This window comes from Setaria italica, chromosome IV (genome assembly GCF_000263155.2).
Source record: "Setaria italica strain Yugu1 chromosome IV, Setaria_italica_v2.0, whole genome shotgun sequence".
NCBI classification, from domain to species: Eukaryota; Viridiplantae; Streptophyta; class Magnoliopsida; order Poales; family Poaceae; genus Setaria; species Setaria italica.
In genome coordinates this window covers 640,454-664,835 of record NC_028453.1, presented here as the reverse complement: position 1 = coordinate 664,835, position 24,382 = coordinate 640,454, and the positions used below count along the sequence as shown (strand labels likewise).

The 24,382-nt window shown below is 48.1% G+C and overlaps 5 protein-coding genes across 9 annotated transcripts in view; 4 read left to right on the top strand and 1 right to left on the bottom strand.

Moving 5' to 3' along the window:
* Positions 1 to 2,721: 2,721 nt before the first annotated feature.
* Positions 2,722 to 4,096, top strand: LOC101754318. Its single transcript, XM_004964279.2, has one exon. The coding sequence runs from the start codon at positions 2,722 to 2,724 to the stop codon at positions 3,934 to 3,936; it is 1,215 nt and encodes a 404-aa protein (XP_004964336.1). The 3' UTR covers positions 3,937 to 4,096.
* A 305-nt stretch (positions 4,097 to 4,401) lies between these two features.
* On the top strand, positions 4,402 to 8,964 carry LOC111255654 (transcription factor TDR-like). Of its 3 annotated transcripts, none has more exons than XM_004964274.4 (8): positions 4,402 to 4,747; positions 5,929 to 6,121; positions 6,198 to 6,302; positions 6,408 to 6,492; positions 7,139 to 7,222; positions 7,325 to 7,873; positions 7,970 to 8,407; positions 8,503 to 8,964. In XM_004964274.4, exons 2-8 carry the CDS (start codon positions 5,967 to 5,969, stop codon positions 8,749 to 8,751), a joined length of 1,665 nt encoding a protein of 554 aa, XP_004964331.1. In that variant the 5' UTR covers positions 4,402 to 4,747; positions 5,929 to 5,966; the 3' UTR covers positions 8,752 to 8,964. The 3 variants fall into 3 exon arrangements, with proteins under 3 accessions (XP_004964331.1, XP_004964332.1, XP_022681697.1); XM_004964275.4 differs by having other exon boundaries at positions 5,905 to 6,121; XM_022825962.1 differs by lacking the exon at positions 4,402 to 4,747 and having other exon boundaries at positions 4,758 to 6,121.
* A 465-nt stretch (positions 8,965 to 9,429) lies between these two features.
* Positions 9,430 to 14,136, top strand: LOC101786967. 2 transcript variants are annotated; one of them, XM_004964276.3, is made up of 5 exons: positions 9,430 to 9,563; positions 10,644 to 10,892; positions 11,659 to 11,790; positions 13,002 to 13,118; positions 13,477 to 14,136. In XM_004964276.3, the coding sequence occupies exons 2-5, from the start codon at positions 10,644 to 10,646 to the stop codon at positions 13,813 to 13,815; spliced, it is 837 nt and encodes a 278-aa protein (XP_004964333.1). In that variant the 5' UTR covers positions 9,430 to 9,563; the 3' UTR covers positions 13,816 to 14,136. The 2 variants fall into 2 exon arrangements, with proteins under 2 accessions (XP_004964333.1, XP_022681700.1); XM_022825965.1 differs by having other exon boundaries at positions 9,430 to 9,576.
* Positions 14,137 to 15,221: 1,085 nt separating this feature from the next.
* LOC101753103 lies at positions 15,222 to 20,870 on the top strand. 2 transcript variants are annotated; one of them, XR_001393182.2, is made up of 5 exons: positions 15,222 to 15,390; positions 17,284 to 17,493; positions 18,216 to 18,870; positions 19,480 to 20,024; positions 20,119 to 20,870. XR_001393182.2 is itself a non-coding variant. In XM_004964277.3 (2 exons), exons 1-2 carry the CDS (start codon positions 19,935 to 19,937, stop codon positions 20,599 to 20,601), a joined length of 573 nt encoding a protein of 190 aa, XP_004964334.1. In that variant the 5' UTR covers positions 19,726 to 19,934; the 3' UTR covers positions 20,602 to 20,832. The 2 variants fall into 2 exon arrangements, 1 of the variants encoding a protein (XP_004964334.1); XM_004964277.3 differs by lacking the exons at positions 15,222 to 15,390; positions 17,284 to 17,493; positions 18,216 to 18,870 and having other exon boundaries at positions 19,726 to 20,024; positions 20,119 to 20,832.
* A 1,919-nt stretch (positions 20,871 to 22,789) lies between these two features.
* The window catches only part of LOC101778000 (pentatricopeptide repeat-containing protein At5g27270-like), an 8,947-nt gene continuing 7,354 nt past the window's right edge, over positions 22,790 to 24,382 (bottom strand). Inside the window, exons 6-7 of the mRNA XM_022825874.1 lie at positions 23,403 to 23,481; positions 22,790 to 22,834 (exon numbers count right to left, since the gene is read on the bottom strand). Of these exons, the coding sequence (XP_022681609.1) occupies positions 22,790 to 22,834; positions 23,403 to 23,481 (124 nt within the window). The remainder of the gene's footprint in view (positions 22,835 to 23,402; positions 23,482 to 24,382) is intronic.

Sequence of the window (24,382 nt, the reverse complement as noted above, 5' to 3'; positions counted from 1 at the left end):
CACGAAATGAATGGAAAAAAAAAGAGTAGACGATTTTTATCATCCTAGCGTATCATGTCAAAGTAATTAGTACTCGATATAACAATTAAATTCTATACAAAATATGGTTTATCTCATAATGGTAAAATTCGTGAAGTTCCCTACAACGGTGTTGCCAGCGATTTGGATGACCGATCGCAGTGGGATTTAACCCTAGAGCTTCTATGGATGTTAGGAATTTCATACGTTTTAAGGCACATCATTGATATGCACCAAGGTTTGGACGATATGCAACGTTAAAAGAGGTTAGGTGGGAGTCGAACCGCGGTGGAGGAGCTCGTGGTTGAACCTGCTTGACCGGAGTTGGAGAAGATAGAACCAGGCTGCAGCTAGTAGCTTGATCCTTGCGAGGAAGATGAGGTTGAGGTCGGCGTGGGAGAGAGGTCGCCCTTGGCGTGGCGAGAGCGGCTGGTGGACGGCGCAGGGGAGGAGAGAAAAGAATGAGAGGGAGGGTGTGGGATATTTAAGCTCCTTCCAACGTTGGGTCAAATGGCGGTGACGTGGTCACATAACAACTTTATGACCTGTTTACGCCTGCATGCTACATGCATATATATGCATACTTGTACTTGGCTTGGTTGCTGCAGATTTGGTCCATCCTGGTTTTGTGGATGATTTCCTGGTTTTCCGAATTGTACCAGTGAAAAAGTCAGGTGGCATGCCATACTATCACAGTAATAAAATGACAAGCATGACATTAACATGTATGAAAACAAATCTTTTGGTCAGGTCTCAGATAAACAAATTTGCATGGCTCAAACTTGTATTATAATAAAAAATAATTTAAATACTATTTTTTCAGTACTTGCAAAGAGTACTTTTTTAAAATAGAAACAGTAATTTTTTTAGACAATGGAGTACTTTCTCTTCTCTTATATGGCTTAAAAATACCCACCGGTACGGTACTTGTTGGTCTTTTGTCTGTGAATTTTGTCCACCGTATGATTGAAAACAATTTTAAAAAAACAAATTTAAGGACTCTTTTTGTACCGTTCTCACCAATTTGGTAGTTCTTGGTATTTTTTGGTGGTTCTTGGTACTTCTATTTAGGTACTTGGTACTTTCTTTGTTTCCACCGTTAGATTTCTTAAGATAGACAACGCTCTTTTTTTAGGACCATTCTAAAATTTCTCCTCTTATATATATTGAAAAAAAGAAGAAAAAAATCCCATACGAGACATCCTTGTTGGGCTACATGTACGCTTCATTTGGACCTGCGCGCCTGCTCCAAAAACCGCAATGGCCTTGGCCCGTGAGGCCCAAACCGGGAACAAAAACAGCAGCAGAGAGAGCGGAGGGAACGAGAGGAAGAAGGGGAGAAGAGGCGGGGGTTCTGGAATCTGGAAGCCGAAGCGGAAACAAAGGCGGACTCGACGGCGTCGCCGCCGGCACCAGCCACCGCCGCAGCATCCACACGCACCCTCCGCCTTCGCCTGCAAGGTCTGCGCCCTCCCTTTCCTCTCTCACCCTGACACCTAAGCTTCATTTTCTTTTCTTTTTTCCTCGGTCCATTTCGCACCTTCCTGTGTTCCCCTTATCCTTCAGTTTCTTAAACCAAAGCTGACCAATCGCGTGGCGCATTTGTTATAGGGATCGGTCCGGGGGCCTGGGGTGATCTCGACTCGATCCATTACAGTTAGATTTCCTTTGGATTTTGGCGCATTTGTAAGTTGTACGGAACAGACGAACCCTAGCGCTGATGCTCTCCTGATTGATCAAGTGGATTTAAACGGAATTATGCGCCACTAACTGATGTGGCTAGGATAAAAGACTCGACTTTTATTATGGTCGGTGGTGGTCTCGAACAGAAACTTCACTCTTGTATGTATGCCACCTGTTGCCTGTTGGTCTGCAAACGAGATGAATATCAATGTATTGGTGTTTCGTTTTGGTCTGATTTTAGTGAGGATCTAATGCTTTTATTATGAAGAAGTTTGTGGTACCTTTTCATGTAACGACCAGATGTTTTAGCTTCCTGGATGGAGCTTAATTTTGCATTTTCATTTCTGTAGTCCACTTTAAGAAAAGATCCGTCTCTGATATTCACAAACCAGGTAAAAAACACATTGTATTCACATTACTGGGCGTTTATTCCATTTCAACAACCCTTGCTTCTTAATGTGGCATTCGTGTAGGCTACCAGGCAAGTTGGTAGACTGGGTACTTTAATCTTCTGTGTATCCCATCAAAATTCCAATTTATGTCAGTGTGCATTAAGGTTTCAGATACCTGGGGCACATATATACAAATATCATGTAAGCACCTGCCCAGATTCTTTTATACCTGAAGTGTTGGTTTCTTAATTCAAATTTCAAACGAAAACAACAAATCATGCCACACAGTTGTTCTTATGGTGGGATCGAGGTTGTTTGGTTAATTTGCACTGCATTCTGTTGTGACCATATGGTATAGAGAAGAATCATAGAATAGATGGACCTGATAGATGTATGCACGACTGATGTGGCTTGGATGAAAGACCCTGCTTATATGTTAGGTAGTGATTTGGAGCAGAATTCTTTTTTATTGTTCTGAATGTCATGGTTGACGTGCGAATGGTAGGGCAAATAAATTCTTTGTTGTTATCTATGTTTCCTGAAAGTTATCTGCCTGCATTTCATATTCAAGTCACGCTTCTAACTTGTTCATCGAATTTTACTTTGTTGCAGAAGTGACTCTGTCATCATGCAAAGCCATAGCAAAATTTCTGGCACCTCTGCCTCCACCACAACAACTCGTGCTGTTTGTGGGCTTCGAGGTTGGGCAGATCTCCCTGAAGGCCTGCTCCAGTCTATTGTTGCTCTGTTGGGTTCCTTTCTCGACCTCCTTGCATTCGCCGGCACTTGTCGTTCTTGGCGTGCTGCCTTCTCCTCATACCCTTCCAAATCCACATTCTGTTCCTTGCTCCCGCCTCTCCTCATCCGACCCAATATCCATGTGTCAGCTCCTCATCTCCCTTCCAAAGGTGATGATGGTCGCAAGCTACGCACATGCCAGGTCATTGATCTGGCCAACCCAAACACCCCCCTTCGCAGCCAGATTCCTCAAGAGACATTTCAGAAGCTGTGCTTTGCAGGCTCTTCCTATGGTCAGCTGATTTGTGGCAGCGGCAGAAATTGTCTTGTTGTCAATGTGTTCACTGGCGCCGAAGTCTCACCACCGCAGCTCCCATTAAGCGAGGACGCTTATTTCAACTCTGGCATGCTGACAGCTCCCATTGCGTCACCAGATTCACACCTCCTTGTTAGCGTACAATCCGACCAGGACTACACTCAACGCTCCCTGCTCGATTGGCCGGTTGGAAGTCATTCCTGGTCGGAACTACAGCTCAATGATTCCCGGATCGAGCAGATTGTGGAGTTCAATGGCCAGTTCATCGCAATGGACGAAGTCTGCAGGCTCTACAGTCTGTCCTTGGCCCCCCAGCTTGACCTGCAGGAGATTACAACCGTGTGGTGGGATGACATGGATGAATGCCCATTTCTAAGGCCATGGCTGGTGGTATGTGGTGACATGCTTCTGATTGTTGGTTACCACTTCCACTACATCAGCCTCTTGTCTGGAGCACTTGCCAGCTACAAAGCCTACCACCTAGACATGTCAACTGAACCTGCAACTTGGGTGGAGGCAGCGAAACTGGAGAATCACGCGCTCTTTACTGGTGGCGATGTGAGGAGCCCGGCATTTTCTAGCACAAGCCCTGGACGATGGAGCGGTAGGACCAACTGCTTGTACTATGCCCATGACACTCAACCTTGGAGCTTGCATGGGCTGGGCAATGATGCAGATGCCGTGTGGGCTGATTCCACTGACCCTGACCTTGTGTTCAAGAGGACCTGGTACAGACAGCTGCAGCCGTTCTGGGTGTACCCCAGCATGCTCTACTCAGATGGCCAGTGATTGATATGCTCTACTGAAATTTCACCTTCAATTTCTTCAGAAATAGACTTTTTGCTTTCGCATAGATGATGTCCTTAAGGTAGTTAGCACCTTGAAGCTGAAACAAGTTATTCAGCGTTTGCAGGCTTGTTGTCAGTTTCACCGTGATTTAGTAGCTGTACTCCCTGCTACAAAAGCCTTTTGTGCTGGTTGTGAACTTGTTTGGTTGAGCCTTTTTCCCTGTCTGAATTAGCAGTTGAAAACTTTTTTATATGCATTTGAGTGAGCAATTTGGTTTATTACCGATGCCTCCTATTCCCTTGTGCACCTAAACTCTCCTTTGGGAGGGCTAGGGCTCCAGCTCCGCATGCGGAGCACTCCGCGAAGGACGCGGAGTCCTCCCAAAAGGAACCCTTATTTTGGATAGGGCTGCATAAAGCGACTTGCGCATGCTCCAACTGACGCACTAGGTAGTTAGTTGTTCATGGTGCTGTCACGCAAGAAGCATGCTCTCACGCAAGGTAAGCATGAAAGCGACTTGCGCATGCTCCAACTGAAGCTTAGCTTCTTCACAACCGAGACAGAAACGACGAGCCGAGCGCGTCTTCACAGCCGCCGGCCAAATTCTCCCCACCCCCTCCACCAGAACCAAACCGCCGCCACCTCCTAGGATCCACCCTCCACCTCTCCTTGCCCAGCGCCATGGACTCTGGCGCTGGGGATCGAAGTTCCGCCGCCGCCAGTACCGCCACCCGCCCAAGCTCCACCCCCACCGTCGAACTCCACCCTCCCGGCCTCCTCTTGCCCCACTAACCCCACAAACGGAGATACGGTGAGTTCCTGGTTCCCTAGAGCTCTCCGCTTCGCCTTATTAGGTTAATTTCCGCGCGCGTTCGCGAGCTCGCGCGCCGGCCGTGCGCCGCCGCCGGTCAAGCTAGGGGCTAGGGTTAGAGAGTTGAGGAGATAAGTAGGGGAGGTGATGCGCCTGAACTAGGGGAATCCATCGGAGTATTCATTGGGGTCGGAGGCGCCGCCCTTGCGCCGGCGTGGCCGCGCCGCCGCTGCCCACCGTGGGCGCTCGGGCGTGCCCAAGGTTGAAGAAGGAGAGGAGGGCACGGGTGCGAAGGAATTAGAAGCTCAGGGGGTTATGAGAAATATTTCAGGGTTTAAGTGTGGAGGTGGAAAACTTCAAGGGGCCTAAGTGCTAGATATAGGGGCTTTAGTGCAAAATAAAGGGCAGATCCGCAGGGTAGTTTTGTTCCGAGGACCTATCTGCGAAAGTAACTTTCTCTTTTGAAATGGCTGAAACTTTGGAAATCCGTATAAAATCATAGGAAAATGATAAAAATGCGAGATAATTTTTGTTGGGTTCCTTATGCTCAGATATACACCTATGAAAAATACTGGTCCTGGTGTAATATGTGTTTTTGTTGCTGATTAAAATACATGTTGTTTAATCTCCTTATTTTAGAATAAATAGCTGTAGTATTCATAAAATCCTGATACATTCACAGTAATATGTGTCCTACGTTGAAAAGTGTTCTGGGAAGTTTGTAGAACAAAATTGCTTATATAACTTTAGATATAAATTATTCTTCATATCTGCAGTTTTGTAATGTTTGATTTTTAATAAACTCTCTGGAAGTCTAATCGTGCTGAAACTTTTCCAGTAATACTTGTAAATGATTCATGTTCATGTAACACATAATGCTTTTTGAATAATTATTTTTGCTATAAACTATTAATGCAACCATCTATACACATGTCCGTCGTTTCGCCGTAGCCACGCACCCACCGGGTCAGATTGTACCCTTGCATGAATCATCCATAGCCTGAAGTTTCTTGCAGCCTTTTTTTCACACCGATGACATCAATAGATCCTATCCTGATTCCTGCATGTTCGTTCAAAAAATAAATCCTATTCCTGACAGCTAGCATGGAAGCGACTCGCGCATGCTCCAACTGATGACGCTCGCATTACATACATAGCTTCTTGCTTCGATGTGCCTGCAGCTACACCTAGTACCAGGTGATCACTAGTGCTCGGTGCCATGGGAGGGGGAGATCACCGGTGCATGGCCGCCACGGCGGCCGCCGCCGCTTCTGCCGGGTATGGAGGCGGCAGCGTGGAGGCTGCGCTGAGGCCTCTTGTTGGTGCACACGCCTGGGACTACTGCATCTGCTGGAGGCTGTCTCCTGATCAGAGGTAGTAGCACCGCCTGATCTGACTGTGATCACTGCATCAGTGATTCATCGTCCTCTCTGACACGAACTGCATGCAGGTTCTTGGAGATGACTGGGTTGTGCTGCAGCAGTGAGTTGGAGGCCCAGGTTTCTGCACTTGGCGAGCTGCCTTCGTCTATCCCACTGGATTCCTCATCTGCAGGGTCCGTTCATTTCCCCCAATTCAATTCTTACTCAGGAATATAATTCAGGATAGATTGCAAGTACTTAATTTTTATTGCTAATCTTTGCTGTTTTGCATGGATCAGGATGCACGCCGAGGCAATGATGTCCAACCAGCCGATTTGGCAGACCAGCTGCGTGCCAGCAGAGCTCCCAGCAAGTTGTTCCACTGTAAGCACACAGTTCATCTTTTTTTTTCCTAGAATACGCAGGAGAGCTGCGCATCATTCCATTAAGAAGAGATAAAAGTACTAATACAACGCGGGCCTACACCGGGCACACGCACACGGTAGATGGTTCTATGGGCCGATTACACGAGACGGGAGCTCCTAGATATTAAACCACGAAAGGCGTGTCAGCACAAACTCTCAAAATGCCATCCTACACTATATAGCCAATGTGCCCCAGCCATGAACAAGGTCGCCGCCTCTTCCGCAACTGCTGCTGCTAGCTGTTGCGGTGTCTGTTGAGGGTCTCCGGTGAAGACCCGACTGTTGCGCTCTTTCCAAATGCGCCAGAAGACCAAGATGATTGTGGAGTCGAACCCTTTCTTCCTGGCTCCATGGAAGCTTCGTCTCCGAATCAACCACCAGTCCAAGAGTGAAGACCCGGGGGCTGGTAGGGATGAGACGTTGCTTGTCATTTGATCAACTGAGTGCCATACCTACTGCGTGTAACTGCAAGTGGCAAGTAGATGATCAGAGGTCTCGGGCTCCTGGCAACATGGACAACACTCATCCCAGCACAGTTCATCTTTAACTGCCACTGCCTAAGCATCCAACTGCCTGACCAACTAGTACCCCATGACACGATGCAGGAGCTCGGATCCGCCGCCGGACCGAGGACGCGGTTGCTGGTGCCGATCGCCGGCGGCCTCGTCGAGCTCTTCGCCGCCAGATACGTAAGCGACGTCTGAACATACACCTTGATTTCTTACCGATATCAGAAAGTTCACCACATGATACACCTGACACTCTCTTTAATAATGTGCGTGCGTGCGCAGATGGTGGAGGACGAGCAGATGGCAGAGCTGGTCAGGGAGCAGTGCGGGGTGCCGACGCGGGCGACAGAGGGCGAGGGGGACGAGGGCGGCGCCGCCGTGCACATCTGGCCGGAGGCGCCGGGCTTCGCGTGGGACGGCGCCGACCCGCAGCGTATGTACGGGGCGGTGCCGCCGTCGCTCAGCCAGTTCGACGCTGCGGGGGACCCGTTCTTGGCGGCGCCACCGCCCGGGGTGGTCGACGACGCGGCGGCGGCGGGGTGGCAGTACGCCACGGCGGCCGGGAGCGAGCCTTCGGTGGTGGCGGCGCAGCAGGAGCAGCACGGCATGGCGCGCGCTGGAGGCACGGACTCGGGGTCCGAGGGGAGCGACTTGCAGGGGGACCCCGAGGACGACGGCGACGGTGACGCGCAGGGGCGGGGTGGCGGCGACGGCGGCAAGGGCGGCAGCAAGCGGCAGCAGTGCAAGAACCTGGAGGCGGAGCGGAAGCGGAGGAAGAAGCTCAACGATGCGCTCTACAAGCTCAGGTCGCTCGTCCCCAACATCACCAAGGTTCGTACCCGTCGATCGCCATGGACGCATGCTTCTTTGATCGAACATTCATTGGCTGCGATGCGAATTGATTGATCCTTGGCATTGTTCGTTCAGATGGACCGCGCTTCGATCCTCGGAGATGCGATCGACTACATCGTGGGGCTGCAGAACCAGGTGAAGGCGCTGCAGGACGATCTGGAGGACCCGGCGGACGGCGCCCCTGACGTACTCCTGGACCACCTGCCGCCGGCGAGCCTAGTGGGGCTGGAGAACGACGACTCGCCGCGCGCGAGCCTCCAACAGCCGCCGGCGAGCAAGAGGGCCCGAGCAGCGGCGGCGGCACCGGCGGAGGAGGAGAAGGGGCACGACATGGAGCCGCAGGTGGAGGTGCAGCAGGTGGAGGCGAACGGGTTCTTCCTGCAGGTGCTGTGCGAGCACAAGCCCGGCCGCTTCGTTCGCCTCATGGACGCTGTCAACGCCCTCGGCCTCGACATCACCAACGTTAATGTCACCTCCTACAAGACCCTCGTCCTCAACGTCCTCCGCGTCGTCGTACGTATATTATAACCAACTGCGGCTACCTCACCGCCGCCATTGATGAAGCTCGTACAGCACGTGCAACGTTTGCATTGGTTGGTTGATTGCAGAGGCGGGACAATGAGGTGACGGTGCAGGCGGACAGGGTGAGGGACTCGCTGCTGGAGGTGACGCGGGAGTCGTACGGCGTCTGGTCGGCGCCGGCGCCGGTGGTGGGGAGCAGCGGCAGCATCGACGTCAAGCTCGACTGCGTCGACGTGAAGCTCGATGGCGGCGTCGATGTGCAGGCACCGGCGGCCGCGGCCACGACGGAGGACCATTACGGCGGCTACAACCATCTCCTCCAATACCTCGCCTGATCATACGCCACCATGAATTGTGTCATCAAAATGAGTTAGTTTTATATTTTTATTTATGATGAACATTCTTGCTTTTTTCTTTGAGAATTATACGTCTTCTAGAATTCAGATCTGTAACGCTAGAGTGTAAAACAAAACAGACAGCCAGGAGTCGGGACTCGAGCTGAGCGCGAGCAAATTTTAGATTCTTGCAAATTAAACAAGAATTACAAAGGGAATGACTAAGAGCCCGTTTGGTAGGGATCCAAATTTTCGTAGAAACGTTTTGGATCTAGATTCTCACAAGAAACGTTTCGGATGACGAATCAAAATCACTAGACTATTGGCTGCAGAATCAGAATCACTGCGAAACCACGTTTTCACCGATTTACATTTATAGGCAGAAAAACTTGAATAACTTGGAACCGTTTCCACAAGAAACATTTCACCCTTTGCTCGCTTGGCAGTGATTCTAGTGTTCTCACTAGAATCTGAAACGATTCTGGCTGTCAAACGGGGCCTAAATTGAGTGCAAAATTCTTGCAGATACGGAACCTTACTATAAATACTTGTTGGGCCAGTTGTAAGGCCTGCCTGCCTGATTGGGCCAAAATTGCTTTGATCCATGTTCGCAAAGCCCAAATTTGGCCCACAACAGGAAGCATAATAAAGGGGAAAGCAGAGAACAGAACTACAGAAGGAAGGAAACCATACCTGAGAAGCGGCCGGCGTTTCTGGAAGAGGGAAGCGGAGGCGTTATCGCCGTCATCGGCGGCAAAGTTCGCCGGCACCAGCCGCCGCACCGTCTTCGCCGATCGGCGCCTGCTTCCTAGGCAAGGCGCCAAGGCCTGCACTCTTACTCTCTCTCTCTCCCTGGCACATGATCCGTGTCCTCTCCGTAGTCCTTCGGTTTCTTAAACCAACCCGACAAATTGGGGGTCGGGCGGCCTGATCGATTCAGATTTGGGGCCGCTGGGCGCACGCGCTAGCCGATCATCCCCGCCACCTCCGGCGCCGACGCGCACCTTAGCGCCTAGAAGGCCGCCGGCACCGATCTCCTCCCTCCCCCCCTTTCGCCGGGGATCAGGAGACGGGAGCCTTTGGATCCGATCTGGCCTGAGCACGTAATTGATTGAGCCATTGCCCGTTGCGATCTGATGTTTGATGCGATGCAGGCGGCTTTGCACCTGTTCCATTTTGATGGCCTGATAATAATACTAAATTTCTGTGGTTGGGGCTTGATTTTGCGTGGTACCAAACGGATTGGCCCTTTTGGGGAGCAGCTTAACGTGTTCGGATGAGAATTTGGAGGGCTCATCTCTTTGATGAACTAGATAGGCCTTTGTATCTTGATGATTAGCAAAATACTCGTACCTTGTTAAGGCACTGTTTCACTGTGCCATGGATTCTAACTTTGCTGGTACCTGCTTGATAGAATGCCTTTTGTGGGTGCATTACCTGCTTCTGCTAAGCCGAATTAATTTTGCGTGCTCTTGATATTTTACCATGACTGACAACAGAATGAATCACACAGTTACATTTGATTTAAACGGTCGAGCTCTTAGATATTTCAGCTGCCTGAGGCTTTTCATCATCTTTGTACAATACTGAACTGGATCAAACAATCATTACTACAGTAGCTATGATATTTGACACGATTGATCTCTCTATGTCTCAGATTCTGACTGAATCAATATCATTCCTAGGAAGTATAAACTTGATTGTTTCCCTGTGTATAAACAGTTTTTCTCGAACCCTGTGTATAAACAGTTGCATTTAGTTTTTGGCAGTACTGGCTTTATTCGGAAGACCATAGCATACTGCTGCTCCAGTTCTTTTCCTGGTCATTCAGCTGTTTCTCTTCAAATTTTTGTTTATGTAACCAATCACTTACAAGAATGTTCTTTTTCTAGATGGATCTCAAGGATAGCCTTTCCAGATTCAAACAACAGCAGGAGAGGTGCCAGTCATCTTTAGCTAGCATAGCTTTGACCTCAAAGCCAAAGCACAGGGCCCAACCGATAAATGCTCCATCTGTTCCAGCGAGGCCATCAAAACCTATTAAGTTTTCAAATGACACTGAAAGGCTTCAGCACATTAATTCGATTAGGAAATCCCCTGTTGGAGCACAGATGAAACTTGTCATTGAACTGCTCTACAAGGTATACTCACTAAGCTACAACCCTCTTCCATTTTCCTTTTAGTACAAGTGTAACTTCACCAAGGAATGTTTCCCCTCTTTTCTGGCCTCATAAAGTCCTGATTCAGCAAATCAGCACTCTAATTGTTCATGTAGAATTAATTGTCATTGCACTATCTTAGTTTGTAGACGCCCTGGCTCAGTGGAGATTATATTTGTGGTTTTCTGCTTGTTGAAGCCTTATTTATACGATTTGATGCATTATATATATACTGGCCCCTCCCTTTCTTTGCCCTATCTTTCTGGTACTGTCTGCATGTCTTCCCTTGCATGTAGGATGCTCAGTCTTGGTATGTTATAGCTTGTAATCAGAATGTGCTATTTACCATGAATAGTACCTTTGCTGCTTATTATGTGTTTGCCCAATGCTAAACAGAATTTCCAGGATAGATAAAGTGGGGCAGTACACTGTTGATATATGGTCGACGAGGACAAAAATGATGTATTGGCTATTCTGAGTTGTCATGTGTGGAGCAGTACCTTACATTTGCACGCATGCTGCATATCAATTATTGACATTAGTATATGCTCCATTTCACTGAATAGAATTAGATATTCTAAAATATTGAAACAGTCCTGTGATGATTCTCTGTTCTGGTCCACTTACTTGCATTTTAACAATGATTGTAGAAGTTCAAGCATCTTCACAAGGGATATTACAATAAGTATCACATAAACAATACTGCATCTTGTACATTAATTGATATTACTTTTTTCTGCATCTTCAGACAAGACAAGCTTTTACTGCAGAGCAAATAAATGAAGCAACTTATGTTGATATTCATGGTAATAAGGCTGTCTTTAACAGCTTGAGGAACAACCCCAAAATACAGTATGATGGGAGGCGTTTCTCGTACAAGGTAATTCGTCTAACCAAGTTTACTTCTTAGGGCTGTTTGGCACGGTATTGCTTCCTGGTAAAATGGTTCTGGCTCTGGTTTCTTTGGTAAAGCGGCTTTTCTAGCTGTGGCTTGTCGTATTGGAAAACCGTTTGGTAAAACGGCTTCTTCCAGTATTTTACAAATTGATGAATGATCTCAAATGTCCGATATGCCCTATGCCCTTGCCTATTTAACTTGATTATAGACATAAGTGTTACATTTTCCCTCAATTTCTAGTATGATTTTTTATGGAATAAAAAAATTAATTATAGATTAACTAAAAATTAACCAATATTTCACTTTTTTCTTTCTCTCTCTATTTTTCTTCCCTCTTTTTTCTTACTTATCCCGATCCACTCTTTCCTAGCTTCCTTATCCTTTTCAACCGTGGCTGGGTGAGGACGGGGCCATGTGCGAGCGTGCCCACGGCTGCGTGGAGGCTGGGCCTCGTGCCGTCACCCGCACCAAGGTCAAGACGGCAGGCGGTGCGCTCGCCCAAGCTGGCCGCTTCTCTAGTATTGCGTGGCCATGTTGTCTGGCTGTACCTCCGGCTCACCGTCAATGCGTCCCGCACCATCTCGCTATCGCTCGCTCTGCTGTCTGCTTGCAGCCTGTAAGCCCGACGCCCCGTGCTTCCCCGCTGCGCCGTCTGGCCATTCACTTTTCCCCCATCGCGCCACCGGATTTCTTCCCCACCATGCGCCGACCTGCTTCATGCGGCGCCACTAATCCGAGGGCAGCATCGGCATTCATATCAAGGATGAGGAGGGAGCCGGGGGGAAGCCAGTATTTTGGGTTCTTCTATCCTAGTGTAAGCTGTCGGGGTCCTTTTCCCTGGCTTCAACGGTGAAGCTGTTTTGCTTTCTCCTGGGGGGGGTGGGGGGGGGGGTGGCTTCACCATAAGGTGGTGAAGAAGCCCTCCCAAAGAGGCACTTAGTTGACACCGTATGGTGGTTCTTCTATGATAGTTATAAATCATGCTGTGATAAACTAAACCGTTTATGGCCAATCCTTTAATGAATTAAATACACGGGAATGCTGTTGAAGAGCGAAAGTCGATAAGGATTCCTGATATAGTTACAGTAGTTGTTATTTCCTCTAACAGTCTCAATGCTTTGCCATATTCTTTGCAGTTTAGTTATTCTGATTTCTGAGGTCTTACATGTTAACTGACTGTTGTCATGCTGCAGTCCAAGCATGATCTTAATGGAAAAGATCAACTACTTGTTTTGATAAGAAAGTTCGCAGAGGGTCTTGCTGTAGTGGAAATCAAGGATGCATACCCAACTGTAATGGAAGATCTTCAGGTGATCCTAATTCTCATTGTCTGATACTTTAAGCCGCTAAGGTGTTGTGTTAACCACACTCTGATGCATACACTGTTGTGAAGGTACCTAACTAGTTAATAACAAAAATGCTAAAAGAATGTGTCCAAGTTAGCTCTACAGGTTTTATAAGCACAAAGGTACCCTGCAATATGTAGATTATTTGTCTGCGAGCTCATGTATTTCCTTTCCAAGTAGGTATTGCATTGTCTTAACGAGTTTGCGGAAGTACTTGGCTTGTATATGTGATTTCATTAGCATGCTACAAGCAACCTAGCTAAATACTCTATTTTTTTATATTCGAGTACGCGGTTAATCTTGAGTTACTGCTGCATTTTAGGCTCTGAAGGCAGCAGGTGAAGTTTGGCTGTTGTCAAACATGGACTCCCAGGAGGACATCGTGTACCCTAATGATCCTAAGAACAAGATCAAGGTTGATGATGATCTGAAACAGCTCTTCCGGGACATTGAGTTACCACGCGACATGGTGGACGTGGAAAAGGAGCTTCAGAAGAACGGCTTCAAGCCCATGACCAACACTGCAAAACGACGAGCAGCTGCCCAGATCGATGGGGTGAAACCCAAGCCCAAGGCCAAGAAGAAGCAACGCGAGATCACAAAACGGACCAAGCTCACGAATGCCCATCTGCCCGAGCTCTTCGAGAACCTCAACACTTAATCAGGTTATGGTTGTCACCAAAGCAACCACTGATTATTGCAATGTTTTGTATACATGCAAGATTGAACCGTTTTGTGTGCAGTTTATGGCCCTGTACGGTGTAAGCTGTGCACAAGTTTGGTCGGGCCTCCAGAGTTGGGGTCCTTTCCCTTCCAATACATAAAGAGGATTTCATATGCCATACCATACCTGGTGCTAGTAACTTCTAGTTTAATTGAAGAGCATGGGAACTGTGCATGTCTATGGCACCTCACAAAATTGTCATACCATACCATATCTGTTTTGCTTCGCTTACATCTTTGAGAATCTTGATTGATGTTTGATGAACGGCGGATTGATCACAAGTTCATGTATATCACTACGATAAAAGATCCATGTGCGTGTGCCTGGTTGACCCTCGTTGTAACGCTTCAAACATTCTTTTTCTTAATACAAAGATACGCAGCTCTACTAGGTATTCTCGAAAAAAAAACTACGATAAAAGAGTTACACGAAGGGCCGATTGATTGTCTTTAGATCGTGCAAGTAATTGAATAGCTGCATCCTGAAACTTCCTAATTACTCCACTTTTTAGAACAATCGAAATGTCTACACACATCATGCATACTCTCGTAAAAGTGGGTGGCAAAGTGAAAGTCGATTTCATCATGCATATGCCAGGAGGGAGAAGAAAATGCCGATCAAGAAGCGTACGTTGCAAAAATTGTACACCGTAAAACATAAATAAAACTCTCAATATGCGTAACTTTCAAGTTGCATATTCAAATAAACTCTCAATATAATATTCCCGGATTGGTCCCTAGCTTTGCGTGTTTGTGCCAATTTCATGACGACTTGCTCTTTTAATCAGGTGGAACGTTTTCCTTTTGCTCTTGGAACATTTTCCCTTTTCTCTTCTATTGGAACATTTTTCACTTACCACTTCAGTGAAAATGTTCTACCAAGCGTGAAAAAAATACGTTAATAAGAGATACATGTCACGTGCCAACTTCTAAGTTGCATAGGCTACTGGGGCGGATCTAGCATGGGGGCTGGGGGGGGAGGGGGGCGCCATGATACTCCATTAGAGCAAGAGGTGGGGGAGGGAAAATGAGGAGATGAAGATGGGAGAGGAACGGGAAGAGAGCCCCTTATTTTTCAGGTCTGCATCCGCCCCCTTATGCTTACTTCAAAATAGATTTAATTGATCAGACTTGAAATTGTATTTAGTAAAATAATTTAAATTCTATTTTTTTTACGGTACTTGCAAAGAGCACCTTTTTCAAAAAACAATGGAGTACTTTCTCTCTCTTCTCTTGGTCATCAACTGGGAGAAAAATTCCAATACGAGACTTCCTTGTTGGGCTACATGTATGCTTCATTTGGACCTGCTCGAAAAACTACGATGGCCTTGGCCAAACCGGGCCCACAACAGAGAACAAAAACAGCAGCAGAGAGAACGGGAGGAAGAAGGGGAGAAGCGGCGGTTCTGGAATCTGGAAGCCGAAGCGGAATCAAAGGCGGACTCGACGGCGTCGCCGCCGGCACCAACCACCGCCGCAGCATCCACACGCACCCTCCGCCTTCGCCTGCAAGGTCTGCGCCCTCCCTTTCCTCTCTCACCCTGACACCTAAGCTCCATTTTCTTTTCTTTTTTTCCTCGGTCCATTTCGCACCTTCCTGTGTTCCACTTATCCTTCAGTTTCTTAAACCAAAGCTGACAAATCGCGTGGCGCATTTGTTATCGGGGTCGGTGTGGGGGCCTGGGTGATCTCGACTCGAGCTATTACAGTTAGATTTCCCTTGGATTTTGGTGCATTTGTAAGATGTACGGAGAAGACGGAACCCTAGCGTCGATCGCCGGCGGGATGAAGGCCCCGTCGGGCCGCGCCCACCGGGTTAGGCGTCGACGATGTGCGCCCGGCCGCACACTTGGCGCGCTCCGGGGAGCCGCTACCGAGGAGCAAGGTGTCCGCTGGCTCCGCGGGCTCGACGTGGAGGTTGAAGCGGTTGTCGTCGCGCGGCTCCCACCTCACGGTGCGCCCGGCGGCAACTGGCTTGACGGCGGTGACCCCTCGCTCCCAGCAGCCCGTGAGCATCTGCGAGAGCGCACCCCCGGGCACGGGCCACTTGACCTTGACAGCTGCGGCCCCCAACGGCCACGCTGCGGGGAGGCCCTCGAGCCTCGCGTGGCCCACCCTGACGCTGCTCCGCCACGCGCTGCAGGTGACGCCGGTGGGCGCCTTTTTCGCCCTCCTATAGATGGCCCAGATGGGCCGCCCGGCACTAGTCTAGTTTGACCCGACACTAATAGGCCCGAAGGCTTTTTTTGCCGGGCTGGGCCGGCACTACGTGGTGACCTGCTGGCCCAGGCCTGGCACGACGGCCTTTTTATCAGGTCAAGCCGGCCCACTAGCACGACGGGTACTGTCGTGCTAGTGCCGGGCTAGACACTAACGTCGATCCCGACACTAACGACGATGGCCCTAGTTGTGGCGGGTGTGCCTCCAGGAGAGTGGGGAAGTGGAGGTGAGGAAGAGCGGGCGGAGGCGGGGAGCCGAGGAGGGGAGCAGGTGAATGACGGGCTTCTTCCGCGCCGGACGGCTGGGGTTGCTGAGGGTCGGGGTTGAGGTCGCGGAGCGCTGGGGCCAGGGTCGCGGAGCGCAGGGGAGGAGAGGGGAGTTGGGTGGGACGGAGGGAGGTGGCCGGGTGTGGGGAAAGATAGGGGAGGGAAAGGAAAAAAATAGTTTATATACTAGGGTTAGAAAATACGAGCTGCTATTGGGCCGGCTCAAAAATCGTGTCAGGCTCGTGCTGGCCCAGCGTGCTGGGGAGGTGACCCAAGCCTGGCCCGAGCACGATTCGTCTCGTGTCGGGCCGTGCTAGTGCCGGGCTTTTTAGTGCTGGGCCTCGGGCTGCCTAGTGAGCTTGGCCCATCTGGCCATCTATACCCTCGTCGCTTGCCACAGTGGCGGTAGAGGAGAGGGGAGGAAGGGAAAGAGAAGAAAGAAAAAGAAGAGAGGAGAGATAAAAAGGCGCTGATATGTAGGTCCCACCTTCATGCGTCGTTCAAGTTAGCAAAACCACCCTTCAAAACAGGTGAATGAGCAGCAAAACTACCCTTCAAAACAGGTGAATGAGAAAACGTGAATGGTTTTGATAGTTGGATGGTCGAAGATTTCTAATTTTCTAGTTGGATTATCAAAACCAAACTTAGCCGATAATACGAGGGTCAAAAATGGACTTTTTCTTAAGATAGCTGCTGTCATCTTTTTATTTCTGGTTTCTCTTTTTTTCCCAAACAATGTGTAGTTGCTCAAAATTCCAATATGAAAAGTTTTAATGAAGTGTATGATAATTTTTTTCCACTTTTAATAGATCACACAAGCAAAACAGGATCGAAAAAATTGGAAAAAAAAATGAAAGCTCTAGAAATCATTTCTTACTAGAATTTTGGGCTGCGTGGACTTGATTGGTGTCAAATCACAGGGGCCAGAGGCGCGTAGCCCAGGATGTTTTTGAGTCCAGCATCACAGCCCATTCTGTTACCCATCGATAGATACTAGCCCAACACACGGAAGCTTCCAGTTTCGGAGTGGAGTGTGGAGTCATCGGACTCGAGGGCGGCGCTGGAGGAGCCCCCGCCGCCGCACCGCCATCTACCAGTCTACCTCCACTCACGGTCAGCTGGTCAGGCATGTAAGCTCACTTCTCATCTGGACCGTAACCTTCTCCCCTCCTCCCATACTACGCCTCCATAGTTTTTGTCCGGATCCCCAATGCTTGCCGGCAGTTCTGTGTGGGGCTCGATGCCCCCGGAAACCAGTCCATTCGGTTTATTTGATTCGTTCTGGTTCTGACTTGAATCATTAAGGTCACGGCAACTGAAGTTGATATTCTGCGGATAAATGGTAGTTAATCTGAGCTGAAAAGATTATCCATTAAATCAGTTGTGCCAATCATATTACTGTTTGAATGGTTCTACAGTGGGTGCTATGTCCCCAGTAGACAATAGTGTTAGCTTCTATCGGTCTATCCATTATAAATTGTATCTACGTGATGTTTTAATTATTTTCCTGTAATAGACTAATAGGATAGCGATGGCTTGTCTCTTTGAAATTACTGATCAGATTATGGAGGGACAGTACTTAAAAAGACTTTAGACTGCAAGAAGGCTTTACACATTTATAGGCACTACTGCATTATATTAGCAAACAAGGCATAATCCATGTAATCCAACCGTACCAAGATCACACTGTTTTGTTTTGCGACTAGTATTATTGTGCATGTTCTGTTCTGTTGCATTCTTGTGCTTAAAACTGGCATTTATATTTCTTATAAATTTGTCAGCTTTATTTGTATGGTTCATTGTATCCACTTCAAGCTGCTAATGTTGGCTTTGGGTTTACGGTTTGTCACAGAGAAGCTTCTTTCACCTGCAAGTTATCAGCCCGTTCGGTGGGCTTCTGCTGCTGCGCTGGGCTTCTTCCGGTTGGGCTTTTCAGCCCAGCCGTTCGGAGCGCTTCACCGACGCCGTTCGAGCGGCTGCTCCACCGACGCGTTCCTCCCAAATCCCTGTCGCCTCCCGTCCTCATCCACAGACGCCACATACGCCCGTCGCTCTCTCTCGCTCCCTTTCCGCCGCTGCCGCTCCCTCCGCTCACCCGCTCCCTCGCTTGCGCCCGCTCTCCGCCGCCGGCCGGCCGTCGCGTCGCCCGCTCCGTCGCGCTTGGTCGCGTGACGCCGCCGTCGCTCCCGCATCTCGCCCCCTCCGTCGATCGCGGTCGCTCCGGATCTGCCGCCGCCGCTCCCTCCGCTCACCCGCTCCCTCGCTTGTGCCCGCTCTCCGCCGTCGGCCGGCCATCGCGTCGCCCGCTCCGTCGCGCTCGGCCGCGCGACGCCGCCGTCGCTCCTGCATCTCGCCCCCTCCGTCGGTCGCGGTCGCTCCGGATCCGCCGCCGCCGCTCCCTCCGCTCACCCGCTCCCTCGGTCGCGCCCGTTCTCCGCCGTCGGTGGGCCGTCGCGTGCAAGGAATTTCTCCCAGTCCGTCGCCCCCTCCCTCCCCTTCGCTCACAGGTAATGCTGCTCCCCCATCGGATTCGTGGAGATTTAGGGTGGGTCAACCATGGTACTGCGGTTTGGTTGGTAGTTTGATTGATCTAATGCCGTGGGTCAGTTCTGTACTGGCAACAGAATTTCCAGATGGTTGCTCATATCTTGTTAAGCTAATTACAACTTAAATTGGGAATTACTTGGTGTACAAAGATGCCTTATTTGTGCTTTAGACCAGATGTACTGATGACTGTGATAATGATTGAAAGAAGGCATCCTTAATATGAAGTGCTGGTCAACTATTTAGCGTTTACTTAATCTTCTTATTGTTGCTACTTGATACCATATGCTTGGTATTGTTGCATGAATAAAATGAGATGTTTTGACTATGTTAGATGTTAAACTAGCTACTGCAACATTCTAGCATGGCATGCTTATTTCTTTATTTTTATTGCATATCACTCTTACTTTAATTCTCAGATGAAACTAGTGTCCAAATTTAATTCAGGATAACTGATTCAAATGATGAAATTGGCACATCAAAACCTCAAATCTTTCTTTTGTGCTCGTGATTGTATTTTCAACCTTTTGGATTTTTTTCACAGTCTGTTTTTGGTTTTCTCACCTTTGCAGGCGACTGATACAAGCCTACTAGCAGGCCAATCGCGAGGAAGTACCAACGGTGCCCACACTGGCATCGTCATCGACTTCATCGTGCTCTCTCCCACCGGTGTGCCCGTACAATTTTCGCCACAAACGCGCCAAGACACATGCTAAGGCAAATAACATATCCAGTAATTTTAGATTGTTTAGTTGTATGCCTCCTGGTTATCCGTAGCTCGGTGCAATATAATTGCAGCTCCTGTGTACTCAGATGAATAACCGTGCCAGCTGGGATAAGGGAACGACGAAAACTTTGCTGGTTGTGCATTGCTCAGAAGAACCAGTTCAATTGGAGCAACAGATGCCTCACTAAGTTGGGATGGAAGAACGTGTACTCAAGCTTCAGGGCACAAACTGGGTTGCATTTGGGCAGCAAGCAGCTGCAGAACAAGCTCAACAACCTGAGAAGAACATTCCTGAGTTGGATGGCCTTGCAAAAGCAATCTGGTTTAGGGCGCGACACACAAACTGGTGGTGTTTCTGTTGATGCCACCTATTGGGAAGAGGACGAAGAGGTACGTCCTATGACAGGCCCCTAAGTTACTCGGCATCTTATTTGTACTTTTATGTTTTTGGCCTTGATCATTTACTGTTGCTTCAACATTGCAGGACACCACTGGTGGTGATGCCCCGCCGAGGTCCCAGCCGAGTTCCCAGCCGACTTCTGTTAAGCCTCCACCTTTCCTCGACGAATTGTTTGAGTTGTTTGGCCATGAACCTCAAGACAGGGGCACCTTGCTGACGGCAGGAGGTATTCGTGAGACGACACCTAGCGTGGGGACTGAGGGCAGTGCAGCGGACTTGGACCAGGACCCCCCGCCTGCTAGTAGTGCTCGTGCCATGTCCAAACGGTCGGCCCGGGAATTCTCTATGGACAGTCCTACAAAAAAAGAAGTGACAACTTGGAGCAGTACATCAGGGAGCTATCTGAGAGTGTGGCAAAGAGGAGCCTGCAACGTGCATGCCGTACCAATGAACAAATGGTTCGTTGTATGCAGCTCCTTAAAGAAGATGGTATACAGGAGGGGTCTCCGCTTCACTGCCAGGCTGTATATTTATGTACTAAGAGCGCGGAGTATCGGTCGGTGTTGATGGAGATGACAATGAAAGAGGACCGAATGAGCTGGATACAATTCTACTGGGACATGACCAACAAGAAGTGATTGTGCCATGACTTTGTTTTATTGTAGTGATGTGTAGTGATGGGTTTTGAAAATAATGTTTGCACTTGTGTTGGAACAGTAATGTTAACTTCTGTAACATGTCCTGTTCGTTGAACCTTTCTTTTTAGTGCTAGTTCAATTCCTTTGAAGTTTGTTGCCATCCATGCTTAGCAATTTATTTCAAGTTAAATTGGATCAGTTCTTTGTGTTACGTTCCTTTCATTACTATCTGTTAAGTTTTACCTATAAGTCTGTTAAGTTTTACCTATAAGTTTGTAGGTAAGTTCCTTTCAAGTTAAATTCCTTTCAAGTTGGATCTTTTTTTACCTTGTCTCATTTTACAGTGCTTCGAAATTGGGCAGATCTCCCAGATGGCTTGCTGGACTCCATCATTCCGTTGTTGGGCTCGTTCCGCGACCTCCTTGCATTTGCAGCCACCTGCCACCCGTGGAGCTCTGCCTTCTCTTCTTACCCATCCAAATCTACCTTGTACACACTCTTCCCACCTCTTCTTCTCCAGCCTGATGTCCTTTCTGCTCCCCTCGCCCGTTGCCAAATGTTGCCAGCAACATCTTTATACCCAAACGGCCATGTTATGTCACTGATCTAGCCAGCCTAGATAAATCACTTTGCTCTCAAAAATTCCTGTGCTTCATATCGATTATGGTTATGGACGTAGCTGCCCACAAAATGCTTTGGGTGAGTTTGCCTTTAGGGGTGCTTCCTTTGGCCATATGATATTCTCCAGCAACAGATCCTGTTTTCTTTTTGATGTGTTCACTGGTATTGATGTTTCAGCTCCACCACTGCCAATTGATGAGATCTACTATAGTGCTGCCCTCACAGCTCCGCTAGCATCTCCCAACTCACATCTCATTGTCTCCACTGGGTCGTCCAACTTCTTTTGGCGTGTTGGTAGTAACTCTTGGTTGAAACGCTCTCCTCGCAATGGAACACTAGCCAAATTTGTAGTCTTCAAAGGCCAGGTTTTGGCATGGTTTCTGATCGTAGGCTGTTCATGGTGCACTTGACGCCCCGGATCCAGTTACAGAAAATACCAGTTTCGTGGGGTGAGAAAAATAGCATGACTAAATGGCATCTTAGCACCCCGTGGCTGGTGGCTTGCGGTGACATGCTTCTCATGGTCGGCTGCCAAAGTTATTATCCAGGAACAAGCGATGTCTTTGAAGCCTATCGTCTTGACACTTCAACTGAACCTGCAAAGTGGATGAAGGTGGAGAAGTTGGAGAATTGGGTGATATTCATCAGCAACGACGAGGGGGTCCAGCCATTATCATGCATGAACCCTGAGAGATGGGGAGGGAGGAGCAACTGTGTATACTGCTACGATTCTGGCCGTTGGGTTGCGTTTGAGTTCGGCAAAAGCACACCGCTGCTTGGAGATGCCACCAAACCTGATGTCCGTATTTGCATATGTTGTGTCAGCATGGTGCAACCTATATGGGTTATCCCCAGTATGTTCTCTTTATGCTGCGATGGTTAATGGTTTCCGATGTAAGACATCAACTTTTAACTGTTGGAAATTGGGTATGTTGAACTATGTTGGTGTTACTCTGAGATTTAATTAGAGTATGATGGTTTTGCGCTTGGCCCATCATTCACCACAGTTTTCATGTTCTGAGCCAGTTTTATGCTTGCCGCTTGTGCCGGCTTGTATGAACTAAGTACTGATGAAGCACTGTTATTTCAGTGCTGCAGAAGGGTGCTCTTGGTCGTAGTGTGTGATGAATTTGAACTTGATTCATCTGTTCAGTACTGATGTGCAAGCCAGGTTTACGCTTGAGGTTGTCAAAGTTCTGAACTCTGGTTTGAAAGTAAAAAGAAAAAGTATGTGCAACTTTTTTTTAAAATTTACACCATCACTCAGCTCCAAACTCGAATTACGTCCATCATCTCTAGACCAAAACTCGAATTACTGGGAACTTAGAATCTGCAATGTTTTCTGCATCAGAACACAATAAGCTGAACAAATCAACATCTACATCGCCGGGACAAGAAACTAGGACACACATCATCTAACAATCTGCACGACTACCAGGATGGCAACAACCATGGAGAAGCTGCACTGTTTACAGGCTCTGGACTTCAATAAAATTTCAGGAGTACACCATGCCGTCGGTCTCCCAACCATGTAGTTTTATCTGCAACAACCAGAGTCACTCTGATGCTTACAGGACTTAATAACACTTAATGGGGGAGATTTACCCTTATTTCTGTACTGTGCTCTTTGTTTAATATTTATATAATTCCTCAAAAAAAACATCAGGAAGTTTGTTTAATATTTATATAATTCCTCAAAAAAAAACATCAGGAGTCAAAACTGAAAAGGGTAGAAATCAAAAGTAAAAAAAATAGAGCCTGTCAGACAACCTATGGGCCACTCTAGCCAGGCTAAGGCTGACCAGAAACGATCATCTACAGCCATAGATCATGCATTAGATACTGCAAATCCGGCCGTTAATCACGCTCTGGCCCACAGGCCTTGTGTCATCAACCAAGCTTAAGTGCTTGCCTCCTTATTAGTCAAGGATGCAGCGGTACGAGCCTATAGAACAGATCCTGTTCAAGTAAGGTCGTGCCACGGGTGCCAAGGCTTAGGTTTATAAGCTGGTTATCAGTGGCCTAATCTCCCGAGGTGGGACTTTTTTTTTTTAGCGAAACGCTGGCTGCCGAGCTGGAAGTAGTACATTGTTCTGGGCCGCAACTAACAAGACTTTCTGTAAGAGGCCTTCTTTTCCTGTCTTCTAGGCTCTTGGGCCACTGCTCAACACCCAGCATCACAATAATACTGATGTCACAAACACAATGTGGTGGGCATGTACTCAGCATCCTATAGTAGACATCTCAATTGAACATGAAAAAATCCCCTCAAAAAAATTGAACAAGAAAAAACAAATTCATCCTCAATTGCCTCTTTTATACATAGGATGATACTAAGGTGTTTACGCCGGGACGAAGGGAGTAATTTCTTCTAAAACCTCAACGGGACGTCTGGGTGGGCTATTGTGTTCTGTCATCTCTAGACCTGCACTCACATTCCTGGGAACTTGAAGAAAAAAATATGTACTCCCCTAGTGTCCATTGATCAATCTCCAAGTGTCCATTGATCAATTTCCAGGGTCTTTCTTTGGTGCATTTCCTCTAAGTAAAAATTCCAGGCTGATGCAAATCTAGACATCTGACCAATCTGAGAGTTGTCTAGCAACATCTATGTCAGAGGGTCAAGAAGCTATAACCTATCGCTCTAGCCCAAAGCATCTTCGAGGTTGCTCTAGCCCGAGTCGTCCTGTTGTATTGTATGTATGGCGCACGTTGATAATGATCCTATATATTGCAATACTGATGTCATTAGGGGTGGCAATCGGGCAGGTCTGGATCCGAGACCTACAAGTTTCAGATCCGACGAGGACGGGGCGGGGCAGGTCCGGAATTTCTCCCACAGGTCTCGAGTTCAGGGACCTAACACATGGCGGGTGCCGGGTAGGTTTATACTTCCCCATAGGTGATTCACGGGATCTAAAATATACAATTCGGCTCAAAAACTAGCCAACCCCAACAAAGACAACCTACTTAGGGGGCGTTTGGATACTTACATGCTTAACTTTAGCAGTATCACATCAGATTTCGGATGCTAATAAGAACATTTAAATATGAATTGATTACATAACTAATTAGCACCCTGCATCCAA